Raw genomic sequence first — 17,507 nt, 5'->3', positions numbered from 1 at the left:
AATTTGCACAATTTGCAAGCGTTGCTTTGGTGTAAGTCTATTTATGCTGAAATGGCAAAACATACTGACCACAAATCAACTGTCAACTGTCAAATTGAGTCACTAAATTTAAATTAAATTAGAAACAGTGTTGCCAATTCAAAAACCAAACCTCTGGCAACACTTTCGTCGACATGTTTAAACACTAATGGCATAAAATTACCTTTTAAATAAAGCCAACACCATGGCCATTAACATTATTTTTACGTGTTTTATTTCATTTTAAATTTGTATACCTTTAAAAAAAAAACACCCTTTACAAGTTGAAAGTAGCAGTGACATAATTACAACATCACAATAGTCATCACAGGTTTAAACATTAATTTTATTAATCATAATACTTAATTTTAAAACAAAATGTTGAAGAATAATTTAAAATATCATACTAAACTGAAACACTATCAAGAATAATAATTTTGTCAATTTTTCCAATTGTGTTAAACCATAATCATGTAATTCAAGTATCATGTAAATTGAGGGTTAGGCCTGTTCAGATCTATATAACTGCATCAATTGAAAAAATATTGAAATTCTGAAACGAAGGAATCTTTTACAAAACAGTTTTTTTCTTCATTGCTATAATTCATTAAACTTAATTTAATTTTTTAAATAAACTGTTTCACATTTTAAAATTATTTTCAATTTATGGGTAGAGCTTATTTTCACAATTTGTAAATGTGAACCTCCTATCCTTTATTTCCATTCCAATATATATAGAAAACATTCCTGCCAAAAATCTACTCTAATGGTGAATATTTACTGGTAGCTCAATGTCACTGAAGTTTTATATAGGTTCCAAATAGTAAGGATGAGCATATGGCAATCACAAGCTTCAACCACAATGTATCCATTTTAGGACAATAGTTTACAGTATAATAGTTTTTAAAACTGTAGTTGGTCATCTCAATAAATAAACCATTAAATTAATCACACATTAGTTACATGACATTCCCACAGAATTAATTTCTGTCATGGTTCATGATCTTTATTTTACTGACATCATCAAGTCTTGCTGCAAATGTTTTTCCCTGTTTCTGGTTGAGGCTGACTCAGTGACTCATACTGCTTACATCAGCACTTATTGGCTATTTGGCTTGTATGGACAAGTTCAGGCACGTCGCTGAAGGACACCTGATATCATCAGATGCATAGACTATATAATCCAGAAACTGCTCAAGCAATTCACATAATACATCTTTGTTCATTTTGGCAAAGTTATTAAATAATAAATTTGGCAGCAGCAGCAGCAACTAGATCTAAAACTGAAGTGTACCTCCTTGGTTCAACAGTAACTGAATTAACTGGCAATAAGTTGCTATCCTTACGTCAGACTCTTGGTTTGTTTTTGCATCACCATCTTCAACTGAAACAAACTATCAGATAGTCATCAGCTGTTACAGTCAAAAAGCTGGCAATATTTTATGAAATGGCAAGGATTCCAATGATGGATCCAAGAAACTGCATAACTAAACTAGAACGAACATTTGAAGAATGGCTTTTGCTAAAGAAAAACAAGGGGTGACAATCTGTAACACAGCAAACAAATGAGGCTAAATTTGTTAGTAAAGTAGATGAACTTTTTGACATTTCTCATCTTAGAGCAGTTGAAATGATAAAAATTCCAGAGGATCATGAGTTCTTGTTAGCTCAGCGTGAAAAAGGACATAAAGGGTCAATGGTAGGTGTGGATGCAAAATTAGCTGCGAAGGAGAAACAATCAGAACAAAGACAGGAACAGATGCTTAACAGAAAACGTCGAATGGAAAACTTGAAGAGAAGTGGTGAAGAAATAGCAGAACTAATGTCTTCAAGCAGCAGCACAGATACTGAAGAAGAAGTTGCAAGCTGTAATGGAGACAGAGTAACTAGTGAGGGAACAATTGGAGACAAATTATCCAGACAGCAAGAGACACTCTCTTTCTATAAACTTTGTGGTCATTGAGCTACCTCTAAATATTAATATATCAAGTTCAAATTTCTTCTGTAGTAATTTGAGACCAGTTTGAATAGTTCTGGAGGGCAGGACCACAAAAAAGTAAGAGTTATTTTTTCCCTATTTTAAGCACCACTCTAACATTTAGGGTAAATGAAATTTTTCATTTTTATGAAAGGGATTTGGGCCATATGCCTAGAAAAAACTTGCAAACTACTGCTCTAAGTCATTGTTTTTTCAAATTTAGTTAACATCATTCTAAGCTATTTTATTATTAATAATATCAATACACAAAGATATTTGTGTCAAACTGTCTAATCATTACTAATTTAATTAACTAAACAATAGGCTAATTTCAGTGCATTATTATGAAGTTTGTAAAATATATTTTATGGTAAAGTTTTTAATATTTTATAACTTGATTTATTTAAATTGCCTTCAATTTAATTTATGAAGAATTAGTAAAGTCAAAAACATTTATTTTAATGGATGAGAAAAAAAATTGTAGTGTAATTTTGTATAGCTTGTGAAAAACTTATGATACATAGATAGATAAACTATAAGAATTCCAGGCTTTCCAGGCTTTCCAGGCTATGCTATAAGAATTTTGTAATAAATAAGAATGTAAGGATTTTCCATTTCAAATAGAAAATCATTGTTTAGATTAATTTTAAATAGTATTTTAATATTTATATTTATGTATTAGTTTGAATTTAAACTGTTGTTTTATTCTATATAATTTGATCTATTACAAGAATTTTCATAACTGGAACTTGCCAAAAAAGATCAAAAACATTTGGCAGTTTGGAAAAAGCAGTGCAAATTTCTATTTTTACAATATGGTTTTAAGAATTTTTTAATTTAAAAACTCTTACAAAATTTCTTATTTACAGTGTATATTCAATGGAAAAAAAATTTATAGAAAATAATATTTGAAAAAAATATAATTTACTTTATCAATATTAAGTTTAAATTACATTTTTGATAGTCTAATATTTTATTGATATTTTCATATATATATAAATGTTTTAAATATTTAGAAGAAATATAAAATAAAATTACTTTATATTAAATATTATGACAGAGAACAACTTTATTGAGAACAAATAGAAATATTTAACTGAAAAAATAGTTTGATGTTTATATCCAATATATGACATAAATAATATAGTATTGATTAAAATTGATATGTTAATTTTTATGAATCAATGTTATTAACATACATTATTTCCATTATTTTAATATTTGTGGATTTTTTTCATAAATAGTTATTTATAATTTCATTATATTAAATATTTTAGATGAGACATATACATCATGAAACTACAGAAGAATTATTGAAAGCAGTAGAGAATCAAAGTAATTCTACTGAAACCACCCAAGCTTTAGATCAGCCAACATTTGTTGCAATGCAACCTGGTACATCACATGATAACCAAACTGAAGCTGCAAGTACAGATAACCAACAGGTTAGTCAAAATATCATTGGTATTTCAAACCAATAATTAAAATAAAAAGAGCAAACAGAAAATGATTTGCACTACAGGAATATTATGTTAGTTAAACTTTTATGGGAACTAAAGTGTCTATCATTTATAAATAGTATTTTTCTGCCTTAAAAATTTTTAAAAAATTAAATTATGAAGCTAACAAAAGAGTATTCTTTCTTACTGTTTATTTGTATAAAAGCATCACTACTTATACTTTGAAAATTGCAGTCTTTAACCTATCTCATGTTGAAATTTTTCTCCGTTGCATGTGGTAGCCATGTTGAATATTTGTTGATGTTAAGCCTAATGAAAATTTTTTTTGTTTTTAAAATAATAATCGTGGCATTAAAAATTATTTTTTTATTTTTCACAAACAAAATAGATATATTAATAAATATAAAAACAAAAAAAATTATATTTCCAAAGTTCATTTTAATATAAAAATTATGACACAGCAACATCTAGTATCAAAAACATTCCGATGCAGAAACAAATATGTTTGGGATCAACTGGATAGGTCAAATGAGATCAACACGAAAATATTTGGGAACAACACAGGACATGTTAATCCAAAAAAGTGTTTCCACAATATATAGTCACAAGATACAGTGTGTTACTAACTCAAAATATATTTATCATTGAAAATTCAATATATTCTAAATATATGGATTTAAAACATCTCTTATATTATATTGTGTTGTCTTTTCTCCTAAAAGCGTGTTCCTTTTAATTAATAAATTATTATTGATTTAACAATTTCCTTTATTTATAACAGAAACTAATATATTTATATAATGCATTTTCTGTTTATTTAAAATTTAAATATAAAGGAAGAATCAGTTATATTAAAATACAAACTCATAAAATTCATTATTATATATATATATTTTATAATGATTTATTGTGATTGAAAGTTTCTCATAGAATTATATCTTGTAATAATTTTAAAATATTTGCTATGTAATTAGGCTTTTACTTTTTATTCTAATACCTTTGTTTTAATAATAATTATTTATTTATATTATTCAAGAATCATACTCTTAATTTCTATTTATTTTTGTAGTTAGTATCATAATGTCAAGCAGATAAACTACAATGGCATACAACTTTCCTCTTAGTGCTCTCTGAGTGGAAAGAAGCATCATCCTCTCAAATAAAAAAAGTGGCATACAACTTATACTGCTATATAACTTGCAAAAAATTGTTAGAATGGAAGTAAAACCTTTGTTTAACTAATATATTACATACCTTCAAAGTTGCTATAGAAAACATGACACTTATAATGTTAGTAGCTCAGGACGCCCCCTAGTGGGCGTTCTTTACAAATTCCCATGAGGCACCTTTGATCCACTTAATATATGAAAGTTTAATGTGCTTAATTTTTAAAAGTTTGATGCATATTATTTTAAGCACGTAATATTTAAAAGTTTGATGCACTTAATATATATAAATATATACAATTCTTTATCTTAAAAATTAATCTTAATAAATCAATACACAAACAGCAAACAGGATTTCTATATTAGAAAGTGAAGATATTCTTTATTTAATGCAATTGAAATAAATAAGATCAATATACTTAAAAAATCTAGTTTCCTTACATGTTTTTGGGTCCGGCTCGGTGGAGAGGAGGTGTGTAAATCGGTGTGTATCAGGTTAGGGACGTTAGTGGATACCATTACAGACGTGACATGACAATGGTTTATATATATAGATATAACATGACATATACTAATAAAGTGTGCAATTTATAAGGTGTCTTCTCAAATATTCCATTTTTCTCCCATTTCTCTTCCATTATCAGTTCATTGCATGTATAATTTTAAAATAAATGAATCAAAACAAATGGAAAATATAGAATATTTAAGGTGGACTATTCTAGAGTACATAAGTGTCAAAAGTACAAATGACTGCTGAATGCCAAATTTATACATTATCATCATCTTTCAGAGATAAAAGAGCTCAGTTCCAATGAACTGAACCACCAATGAACCAGAGTAATGGTAGCAGAAGCATAAGCTTCTAGTAGGGACTCTCATGTCAGTAAGGTCTAGAGAGAAAGGAAACAAAGAATGACCCATAAGTAGTTTAAGCACTGTCTGACCCAGAGGGTGGCTGCTGAACAGTATCTATTTGACATGTTAGGAGAAATTGATTTATGAACACTTGACTTTAGATATATAAGCACATTCACTTATGTAGTGAAAGCAAAAATGGTTATTACACATTTTTGCATAATACTGGCTCAGATGTCACCCAGATAACCAAGGTCTATATTTGTTTAAGCATAGGCTCATGTTCAAAAAATCTACCACAATCTCCCTGGCTGCCAGTGGGAAATGTAGTGCTAGTCCAAGTATGGCTACTGTATCACAACCTCCTCATTAACACACAGATAATAACATACATCAAATTCAGCCAAATTGCATTATTGGTAATCTAACCACTGACCACCAAAACTAGAAAATTTGACAATTGGACATAAGAAATTATGAATTCATTATCCATACTTACTATGTTGCAGAACTCAAAACAGGCATGACAGTTTACAGACAACAGATTCATACATAACAAATTAAAACAATAATATCCATATTTCACTGTTACAGAAGAAAGATGTTGATCAAAAAAGAACAATTATATGCATCAATCTTACTCTGCAAAGAACACTCAAATATGTAAAATAGAAAGATTAGAAACACTTTAAAAACATAAGATAACACTGAACATTAGACATTAATTGATAATACTTCAGCAACAGTCTAATGAAAATGTACACAGAACAACCATCATCAACAAAAACATAAATACAGTGTGACCATAGGGTTGGCACCATGTCATGATGCCACGTCAGGACTGACACCACTGTGTCTGAAGGGACACAGAAATTGCGATGGCAGTTATGTTTTGTTTTACGCATGGGCTGTTGTGCTTGTAGGCAGTCTGATTTGGGATGGAGAAGACAGTGCATGTCCGAAAGAAATGCATTCAGTTACAGGGTTAATGTCAACAAATACCTGTTTATTTACATATAAGATTAGGAGTCTTTAAGTGAGAGAGAGTTTACAGTGATCATGCTGTTGGTCTGAAGCGTTAAGTTCTTTGAGGATTTTGCACTCTTGCACAGGCTATTTGTCCCATAGGAGACGCCATTGTCCTTAGCCGGTGACCAGACTCCTACCCACTATCAGCAGTGAAGATGATGTCTCGGTGGCAAAGTGTATCCAAGAAGGGAAAGAACACATGACCAACTTTTGAGGACAGGCGAACTCTCTATTGTCATCGATCCTTCTTCTTATATTTAAGGGTCCTCCCCTTTAATTTCATTGCCCTTTTTAGACAATGTTGACTAGTTGGACCGATAGCAATTTTTTTGTGTTATGTTCCTGATAAAGTCAATCAGGAGATGTCATCTCTGAACAAGGAAGCAAGTCCATGGGAAAATGGGGTCACTTTTTGCTCTTGTGAGAGAAATAATTTCAATAGATTTTTTTTTGTTTAGCCTGGGTTCTCACAACAGTAATGACAACCAATAACACTTTAGACACAGAATTAACATATTCTAACATTTATATCAAGAAAATCATTAAGAGTGGAATGTAAACCAGTATAGTTATAGACCACAAATATCTAAAATAATTTACACATTAAAACAATTAGGGAAAAACTTCCATTGTCTAAATGTACACAGACAAAATACTTTCAATTAGATTCAACCCTCTCAGATCTAGAATGGCCACTGTGGAAATGTAGCTTGGTCTTAAAGTACAGTTGCAAATAGGTACAGTACATTTCAAAAAGAGATAAATTTGTTTCAATTGAATGCTTGAAAATCAAGGATCATCTATATTTTATTAAGAAAGATTTGTGGAAACATACAGATAGTCAATCATGTTTAAAAGAATCAAAAATCATATTGAGGAATTATTGCAATCTTTAAGGAAAATTTATTTTATTTTTAATGTTAATTTTTATTTATTTACTTTAAAATAAAATTAAAATTATAAAAGTTATAATGTTAGACTGTGCAGAATAAAAAGTTAACTGTTTTTGTATTTTGGATGTTTCTGACTCAAATCAGAATTACAGTAACTGTTAAACATGAATAACTTATTGTCATATAAAGTATCAGTTTCAATGTATTGTTTTGTAATGTATTGCATATAAAATATGTTCCACTGTTACAACATTTAACCACTGAGCAGTGACCGACGAATATATCTGTCAAGGGCAATTGTGTGGCAGTGGTGAAGGACAGATATATCCACAAAATTCTTTTGCGGATATTGCCAAAAATTGCTGCAAAAAAAAGATTCACATGAAAAAGGAATTATGTAACAATAAAAAAAAAACTTTTCTTTACTAGACATAACTGTTTACAAAATCTTTTTCCGAAACAGTATGAGAAAGAATGCGTGGAAATGTTTATTCTTCACTACATAGGGATAGAACCATACCTGACTAATCCACTGCTGAAAGGTTAAGATTTAATTATTGCACCATGTTAGCAAGGGTTGATTGATTGGAATTGGAACTAATTATTTTAACACACTGTCATATTTTAACATTCTAATTTTACTGTTGTAAGTATGGATGATTGTAAGTTAGGGACTATTTGTCAATCAAAATAGATTGACAAAATCTGAAAGTTGCTTAAAATACTTTTTTATAGTTAAACTAATAGATTCCTGTACTTGAAAGTTAGACATATCACTGGGCATTATTAAGTTAAAAATAAAATTATTGTTTCTTGAATTTGTTATCAGTTAACTTGGACATTTAATTTAACAATAATAATTAAAAAAAATTAATTAAATTTTTTAGGGATTAGCTGCACTTATTTCTCAAGCTGAAGGAGAAAGTGGAACACAACAACATACAATTCGTATGGTTCTTCGACAGCCAGATGGTATGGAGACAGAACAAACTATACCTGTGTCAACCATGGGTGGTTCTACTTTAGTGACAAGTGATGGTCAAGAAATACATGTTAGTGATGAAGGTACTTTACAAATGGTAGCAAATCTTGCTGAACAAGCAGCTTCAGGCACAACTGGTGATGGAAATAATCAGGTAATGTTAAAGTTTACAAGTTTTATATTTTTTACATTAATTTTTCTCTCTCTGTCTGTTTTCTTATATTTGTTTAGTTACTGATTAGGTTATTAATTTCAAAAATGTTCTTTTCTTCTCTTCTACATCTTCAAATAGAAAAGTTATACAATATCAAATTGACAAATTGTTCTCCATTTTCAGATTTCTCAATGATTGCATCTTCCAAAAACAATATTTTAATTAAATTCAGTCTCCTTAAACAACTATAATATACAAGTTTGAATAGTGCAAATTTATCAAGACTGTAAGCCCACTAGTGGCCAAGTGGCCAAGCAGTCTTTGTACCCTGAACACAGGGAGTTTGGTTGTGGGTTTACACCTCGCTCAAATTGTCTGGCTGCATGGAGTTTTCTGGGTTTTCTTCACATCTGTATTGCCTAAATAGGAACCAGTTTCCCTTAAAAGTCCTCCAGAAGGCATCCCCCCAAGCAGATCGCCCAAGTGTTGCATTGCCATAACTTAACAAACAAACAAATTCATCAAACTTAAATTTTTATTTAAGTACATTTCTCCCAGTTCTCTTTATACAGTTGCTATTTATATGGCTTTTTGCTGTAACAACCTTCTGGTTTTGTAGCTCAGTTTTGATTTATGGCCAAAAAAGTTTCAATATGTGGCCCAAAATATATATATACATACATTAAATATAGCATAAAGTAATTGTTTATACTGTGTTTTATTTTTTATTTATTTATTACAAAATAAAAAAGAATAGAAATATTTTTATTTATGTTGAAATCAACTGGCAATATTGTTGTGAGATGTTTTAATAAAGTTAATTTTGGTTTTGGTTTTGACTGCTTGAATTTGGAATTCCCATGTGCAGACAAATACATGACATTAAGTAAGTGATTTACTTAAAACAGTCATTTGGTTTGTGCATTTCTTTTCTTGTGTATGTTGTTGCATTTGATTTTGCAGTGTAGTTTAAAACATCCAACAACAGTATAAGTCTTGGATTGTCTATTGTGTGTAGGGAAGTTTGTTTCTGCTTGTGTTTAATAAACACCAATGATGTTTCTAAGTTTTTAATATATTTTTTAGTTATTTTTCTATGTCCATTACTTACTGCATTTCTTTTAAATAAATTTAATAACAAGAAAATCATTTTCAACTAAAAATTTCTGATTTTCTACATTTTTCTGTTAAATTAGAATGGATCCTGTGGAATTTGCATGGGTTTGTACCCAAATAAATGATTCATTATATGTCATTTTGTTTTACAGTCAACCTTTCTAGAACATATCCTAGCTGTATATTCAGAACTGAGTGTATTTTTACAATGTTTTTTGTTTTTCTTCACAACACTATTTTTGTTTTAATTTATAATAATACTTTATACACAATATTAGCTTTATATATAGATTATAACCTAATTACTGATTAATTATTTAAACAGACAGTTACTGAAAAAATAAAATTTTTAATTCAGAATATTTATTTTTCAAAAATATCTCATAAACATTCATATATTTGTTCCAATGTTCCATCAGCTTCTGAAAATTTGTTGCATAAAAGTCTTTTGATTTCTATCAGAACCAAGGCAATAGACATTCCTGAACTTCATCACTTGAAGAATGTTTGTCACCCAAATGTTCTCTCAGAAGTCCTTGTTTGCAACAACTGCATTTTGTTTTTATTGGTTGTTTTAGGTGCAGTTTATTTTAATGAATAAACGTTTTCTCATTTTAGTCCTTTTTTTTTCAAGTTACAAAATATAAAACAAACTGAAAGCTTATTGAAATAATCAAATGAAAGAAGCAGTACGTACACCTTATATAACTCCAGCAATATATTTAATTAACCAAAAATGTTTTTGACCTACTTCCATATGCCTTCTTCAGTTGGAACATTAAACTTAAATTTAAGTTTAATGTTCCAATTGAGTTATACAAGATGTGTTGCTTCTTCAGTTTTGTCAAATTATATTGAAATATTCTCTGGCTTTTAAAAAGCATATATTGCTTTTTGTAGTTTGAGTTAGTTTTTCAAGATTAATTTTATTGTTATATTTAACTTGTAATTGTACTGTTGTTAACCTTAACTTAATATTATAAATGTTATTAAAGGAAGTTAATTGTCAGTGTTAAAGCTGTGCCAAGAAATCTAATTGGTAATTTATAAAATCTAATTGGTTTTTGTAGTTTGCTGTATTAAATTTTATCCTGATCTTTAAATAGTCATAATAAAGTAGAACAAAACAAACACTCTAATACTCTATGATCTGATTGCTCAATATTCATTTTTAATTGTCATTGAGTACTGTGAAAAAATTTTTATGGTTAGAATAAAATATATATATTTATATAGCCAATTTTATTATTATTTTTTAGGTGATCCTGAATGCTGGAAATTCTTATCAAACTGTAACCATTGTTCCATCTGATACTAATCCAGGAGAAGTTAGTTATGTATTAATTGTTTCACAATCAGAAGATGGAAAAGATGACTGTCAGAAAGATGTAAATTTAGATATGTCTGTTTATGATTTTAATGAAGCTGAAAAACATGGTGAAGTTGTTGCTGAAGAAACAGGACCTGATGGAATTAAAATGAGAACCATTAGGATTACTACAAAGAAAAGTCAAACTGTAACTCAAGCTCATATGTGCAATTATTGCAATTATACCAGTCCAAAGCGTTATCTATTATCACGTCATATGAAATCTCATTCTGAAGAGCGACCCCATAAATGTAGTGTATGTGAAAGAGGATTCAAGACATTAGCATCATTACAAAATCATGTGAATACACATACTGGAACAAGACCTCATCAATGTAAGGAATGTGAAGCAGCATTTACAACATCTGGTGAATTAGTCCGTCATGTTAGATATAAGCATACACATGAGAAACCACATCGTTGCACAGAATGTGATTATGCTAGTGTTGAACTTAGTAAACTGAAGCGTCATATGCGTTGTCATACTGGAGAACGACCTTATCAATGTCTCCATTGTACTTATGCTAGCCCTGATACATACAAATTGAAAAGACACCTTCGAATTCATACTGGAGAAAAACCATATGAATGTGATGTTTGTCATGCAAGGTTTACTCAGTCAAATAGTTTGAAGGCACATAAATTGATCCATTCAGGAAATAAACCTGTGTTTCAATGTAACTTTTGTCCAACAACTTGTGGAAGAAAAACAGATTTACGTATCCATGTTCAAAAGTTACATACAAGTGATAAGCCGCTGAAGTGCAAACGTTGTGGAAAATCATTTCCAGACAGATATAATTATAAGGTTGGTTTTATTTCATACATTTTGTAAATTTAATTTTATATATTAAATAATTTTTACAACATTAAAGAACAATGTTATCTGAATGAATGATATTCATTTATTTAATTTTTATACATTTCAAGTTTTATATTTTCTTTATGATAAATAGAAAAAAAATGTATTAAATGATTTACATTATGTTGGATTAAATGGTATAACTTTTAATTTTTAAAAAATTGAAATATTTAGCAATTATATTTTTAAATTAATTCAATTAGGTCCATGTAAAAACTCACGAAGGAGAAAAATGTTTTAAATGTGATTTGTGCTCCTATGCATCCATATCTCAACGTCATTTAGAATCACATATGCTGATACATACAGATCAGAAACCATTCCATTGTGATGAATGTGATCAATCATTCCGACAGAAACAATTACTAAAACGTCACAAGAATTTATATCATGATCCAAATTATATTCCTCCAGTTCCCAAAGAAAAAACTCATGAATGTCCAGAATGTGGAAAAGCTTTTCGGCATAAGGTAAATAATACAACTTTAAATTTACTATATATATCTGCATGTACTTATTAAAAATTATTAAAATTAATATATGTATTAATCATCTTGCCAAAATGTGATATGTTGAAATTATACTGGATTCCATCAGATGAAATATGTCTTATTACATTTAATATAACAATATTTTTAAATTCATTTTTTAAATATGATATTAAATATAGTTTATACTTGCTTTTAATAAATAGTTTTAATAAAAATACTTATGTTTAAATTACTGTTTACACTGCAGGCATTCAAATGTCACTATGTACATAAATGTACATAATTTTAAAATGTTTAATGTTTTAATTATTTTACAGTTCTGTTTTATATAACAAATTATAACGTAGATAATAGGTTGTATAAAAAATCATAATCGGCATATTTTTCAATCAAATGCTTGAACATAAATGCAATCATAATTTTATCAAACTCTCTTGCAAAATTTATTAAGGGAATAATTAATAATTCTTATATTCCATTTGATAAATCATTTCATTGATAGCTGGATGGATGTACAGTAGAGCGTCGAAAATTGGAACGTCGGTAATTGAAATGGCCGGAAATTGGAACAATTTTCAGTCGGACTGTGTCGTGCTGAATCGAACGTTTTTGATACTAAATTTACTTCTAAAGTATAATTTTCATGTTTTTATATTCTTCAATATATTTATTTTGTTTGTACAAAATAAAGAAATAATTTTTAACGATACGATAGCCTCGATTATTATTATAAAAATTTTCGTTAGGCTTAAAATCGACGAAAATTCAACACGAAGCGACACGCAACGGAGAAAAATTCAACAGGAAGCGATACGCAACGGAGAAAAATTTGAACATCGGACAGGCTAATATATTTTTTCGTACAAAGTCGGAAATTGGAACAAATGACTAATTGGAACAACTCCAGTCCCCAATTGACGCCAATTTTCGACGCTCTACTGTACTATGACTGAGCCATAATCACAGACAAAAACAATCAATCAGAACAGATTGCATATTATATTGGTTGACAAACAAAACAAAACAAAAAAAGATAATAAATATCATAGACATATCCATTCTGAATATCCATAAAATACAAAATATTAGCATAACATACTGAAAAAATTAGCAAATATTCAGAGCTTAGCAATGAAATGAAGTGCCCGTGGAGAATTGAAAGTATATATTGTGCCTACAAGATATTTTTTGCACAGACATTATACCACATAAACTACATTAAAATCTAGAAACAAGGCTTAAAAAACAGTGCATTCATCACATTACAGAAAGCAGCCATACCAAACACATCACTTAGTTAGGAAATCTTTAAGTTCAGATATGTATATGAACAGCATATAGCTACAGAAAAACTGTTGCTGTGGTTGTCTTGATTTTAGGCTGGTGCATAACACTGGGCACTAACATTAAATATAATATAATTCAATAATTAATTAATAATAATCTTTAAAAATTGAAAGATTATACACTTAAAAGCAATTGATTTGAATGAGATGTTGATTCACAAAGAATCAAGACTTAAACTTTGACACTTCTTAGAATATAAAATATTTTACTTTTATCAAGAGTAGAATTTTTGATAATATACCCAATATTCTTTCAACTGCTTCATTTCATTTTTCTGTAAAAAATCTGCTTTTATTCAAACTCTTCATGTCTGTCTGAATCAATGGCTATATTCAGAAAACTCAACAGTTTTAATTGAGCAGAGATATGGTAGCAAACTAGCTAGTAAATATTGACAGTGAATATTGAATCTGCTGAATGATGACCAGTTGATTCAATATAAGATCATCATTATTTAGAAATAAAGCTTGCAAAAGTCAGCTTTATTTAAGATTTGCATGAAGAAGAAAGATGAAGTTGATTATATAATATTTTCTGTTTTAAGACCAAATTATAAGTGTTGCCTGAATGAATATATTATTAGAGTTGATATATTTAATAACTAAATTTTGTGAGAAAATTTAAAAACATTTTTCTTGTCATCATCTGATCATATAAAACTGAATAACAGATTAGAAAAAATAATGACATGTTTTTTGGAAATCAGGATAAATGAGATAAATATAACTACAGCAGTCTTTGACTTTTGGACATAATGCATTTGTAAAAAATGTATATGAAAGTTGAATGCTTGAAAGTCAAACAGTAGATTTGTATGTTATAAAGGAAGTTTTTCCCATAGAGCAAATAAGAAAAATTATAAAATCTCTTATTTAGGAAGGAAGATTTATTATTTAGGTCTTATATCTTTATTTTTGTTTTAGAGAATATAATATAATATGCATGAAATACTATTTAAAGCATTAGAACTATAAATTAAACAGAAAACAGACAATAAAAGTTAATTTTTATAAATGATTTTGCTATTGCTGAAGCCAAAACTATCAGAAAATATCACTATGATAAATCTGAAGTTTTATTTGTCATCTGAAAATGTCATGTGAATTTGTCATGTAAAAAGTAATTTGAGGATACCAAAGTATTGTATGTGAAAGAAGTTGTCCAATAGTAAAATGTTCAAAAAGTTTAGGACTGCCTATATTTAAAATTTTATCTTTAAAATGATAATTACATTTTCTTGAAAGTTTTAGTAAAAAATATTCTAGATTAAAGACATCTTGTGACTTGTTCTTTGAAATAACTAGGGTAATCAGTTGTTTTTTGGATAAATAATATATTTATGCATTTCTTATTTTTATTATTGCTTATATAACTCCTACATTATATAAATATAAAAATTGCAAATTGCCAGAATACTTCAAATTGTATTATAGTTTCATATACTGTTTGATCATTGCATTAAAATATAAAAGCTTGATAGGAATTTTTATATTTGAATAATTTTTTATTTTTGTTTTTTTTTTCAAAGAGTAAGGTAACAAACAATGTTTAATAATATCAAATGTGGAAATATACTTTTTTTAAATAGATTTAAAAAATTTATTTTTTCAACCAAATATTGTATTAAATATAAAGTAAAATACAAAAATATTTTTAATACAATAAATTTAGTTTAAAAAGTTAGTGTAGTTTAGGACAACTGAAAAGAATGGCTTATTGAGAATACTTAATTCAAATTATCTATTCAAAAATTATGTTTTAGTTAATATTGACAATTTCAATGTGCTAAGAAATCCTTTACTTTATTTTAATAGATTTTTTTTTTTTTAGTTAGAAAACAGTAATTTTATATATATTATTTATAATAATTCATATTAAAAAGTAAATGTTAAAATATATTTATTTTTAGGGCAACCTTATTAGGCATATGGCTATTCATGATCCAGATGCATCAGCAGCTGAAAGAGCTGAAGCACTTCGCATTGGTCAACCAAAGGGACCAGGAGAACAAAGAGATGGGGAAGAAGAAGATTATGAAGAAATGGAGGAAATGACAGTAGATGTTGATCCTCAAAATCAGCAAAACCAGCAGGCAAGATTTTAAATTTTAATAATTTATTATTATTATTATTATGAAATAAAAATACAAAAAAAAAAAACATTGTAAATAATTTTTCAAATTAGAGCATTAAATTAGAAACATTATAAATAGCAAATTTGGCTAGTAAATACAAAAGTTTATATGATTGTGTATTTATTCTACATTACTATATTCTACTTGGTTTTTACAAAAACCAGGTAGAATATAGAGAACAAAAACTGTATGAAACAATATATATCATATGATACAAAAACACTATTGTACATAAACTATGTATAGATTAAAAAAAATTCATTCAGATGTGTGTAAGTACAGAATAGCCAATTGAATTGGTTATTAGACAGCTTTAATAGCAAACATCATGAAAAATTTTTTTTCTTCAATAAATAAGTGACAAAAAATCATTTTTATCCAAAGATGGGTTTGAAAAAGGCAATTTGAATTTGCCCTTTACAATCAGGAAATGACAGTTTTTTTATGAAGTTCTTTGCAATGATAATTTTGAAATAAGACCTGGCCAGATATTTGAAAATGCCAGGATTTATTACCCAAACAGTTTTCATCTTTACATTACATTCAATAATATTAGTGAAATGCATAAAAATGTTGGCTATTAATGGCCTTAACCAAGAATATATATTTCAAAAACCAAATATATCCTCTTCTCATCAAACAATATCATCATGGACTATTAGTATATTTGCTGTTTTAGTAAAATCTTGATCAGTCTTTTTTAACCTTTTTTATCTCATGGCACACTTGAATCTATAATTAAATTTCCATGGCAAAAATTTCCTTGGAATAAATCGCATGATTTAAAGTTGTGTTTGTAAACAATCTATCAACACATTACTTGCCACTTAACCTAATTCTTTTTGTCTATATTTTTGTGAATTAAATAAAACAGTATTTTGGATTACATAAAATAGTTTACTTATATTATATATATTATATATACAGGGTGGACCAGTGAAAACGAAATGGCAGAGTGTTCGTGTTCGTCCAAGCAAAGCGCTCGGACAGGTCGATTTTACTCTCGAGGGGACATCTTTTGCAATAAAGTTTTTGCGATTCTGAATATTAAGTAAACAAACATTTTTTTCGAAATAAATGTTTGTTTAGTTAATACAAAATAAATGAGTTTTTAAAATTTTTTGTTGTCTGTTGTATTCAGAATCACAAAAACTTTATTGCAAAAGATGTCCCCTCGAGAGTAAAATCGACCTGTCCGAGCGCTTTGCTTGGACGAACACGAACACTCTGCCGTTTCGTTTTCGCTGGCCCACCCTGTATATTTAACTATATATATATATATATATAACTATATAGTTAAATAAAAACTTTTTATTTATTTTTTTTTTTTTTGTTTTTTTCTTAGTAAAACAGTATTGTTCTTCCTTAAAATAGCAGCAGGTTATAACAGTAGTTATTTAAATTAATAATTTTCATTTATATAAAAAAAGCAATTAACATTAAGTCTTAATTTGCATTTAATAGTGGCATGATAAATGCTTTTATAAACTTGCCCAATGTCTCACTATTTTTAAGTTAACATAATTTGAATTAAATATGGGCAATTATAGATATGTTTTTGATTAAAAGAAAATTTCATTTTAAATGAATTAACCCAGTGTTGTGCACACATAATTTTGCTTATGAATATATATTTTCTGCTACATTACGTAT

The 17,507-nt window shown here is 28.2% G+C and overlaps 1 protein-coding gene across 1 annotated transcript in view; it reads left to right on the top strand.

The window, feature by feature from the left end:
- Nucleotides 1-17,507, top strand: part of LOC136979098 (uncharacterized) — a 75,758-nt gene that overhangs the window by 44,380 nt on the left and 13,871 nt on the right. The window contains exons 5-9 of the mRNA XM_067275013.1: nt 3,274-3,441; nt 8,287-8,535; nt 10,911-11,828; nt 12,086-12,352; nt 15,630-15,812. Of these exons, the coding sequence (XP_067131114.1) occupies nt 3,274-3,441; nt 8,287-8,535; nt 10,911-11,828; nt 12,086-12,352; nt 15,630-15,812 (1,785 nt within the window). The remainder of the gene's footprint in view (nt 1-3,273; nt 3,442-8,286; nt 8,536-10,910; nt 11,829-12,085; nt 12,353-15,629; nt 15,813-17,507) is intronic.

Source organism: Centruroides vittatus, unplaced genomic scaffold, assembly GCF_030686945.1.
Source record: "Centruroides vittatus isolate TY-2023 unplaced genomic scaffold, ASM3068694v2 contig_577, whole genome shotgun sequence".
NCBI lineage: Eukaryota > Metazoa > Arthropoda > Arachnida > Scorpiones > Buthidae > Centruroides > Centruroides vittatus.
Note: the sequence above shows the minus strand (reverse complement) of the source record. Positions and strands in the feature narration are given on the sequence as shown.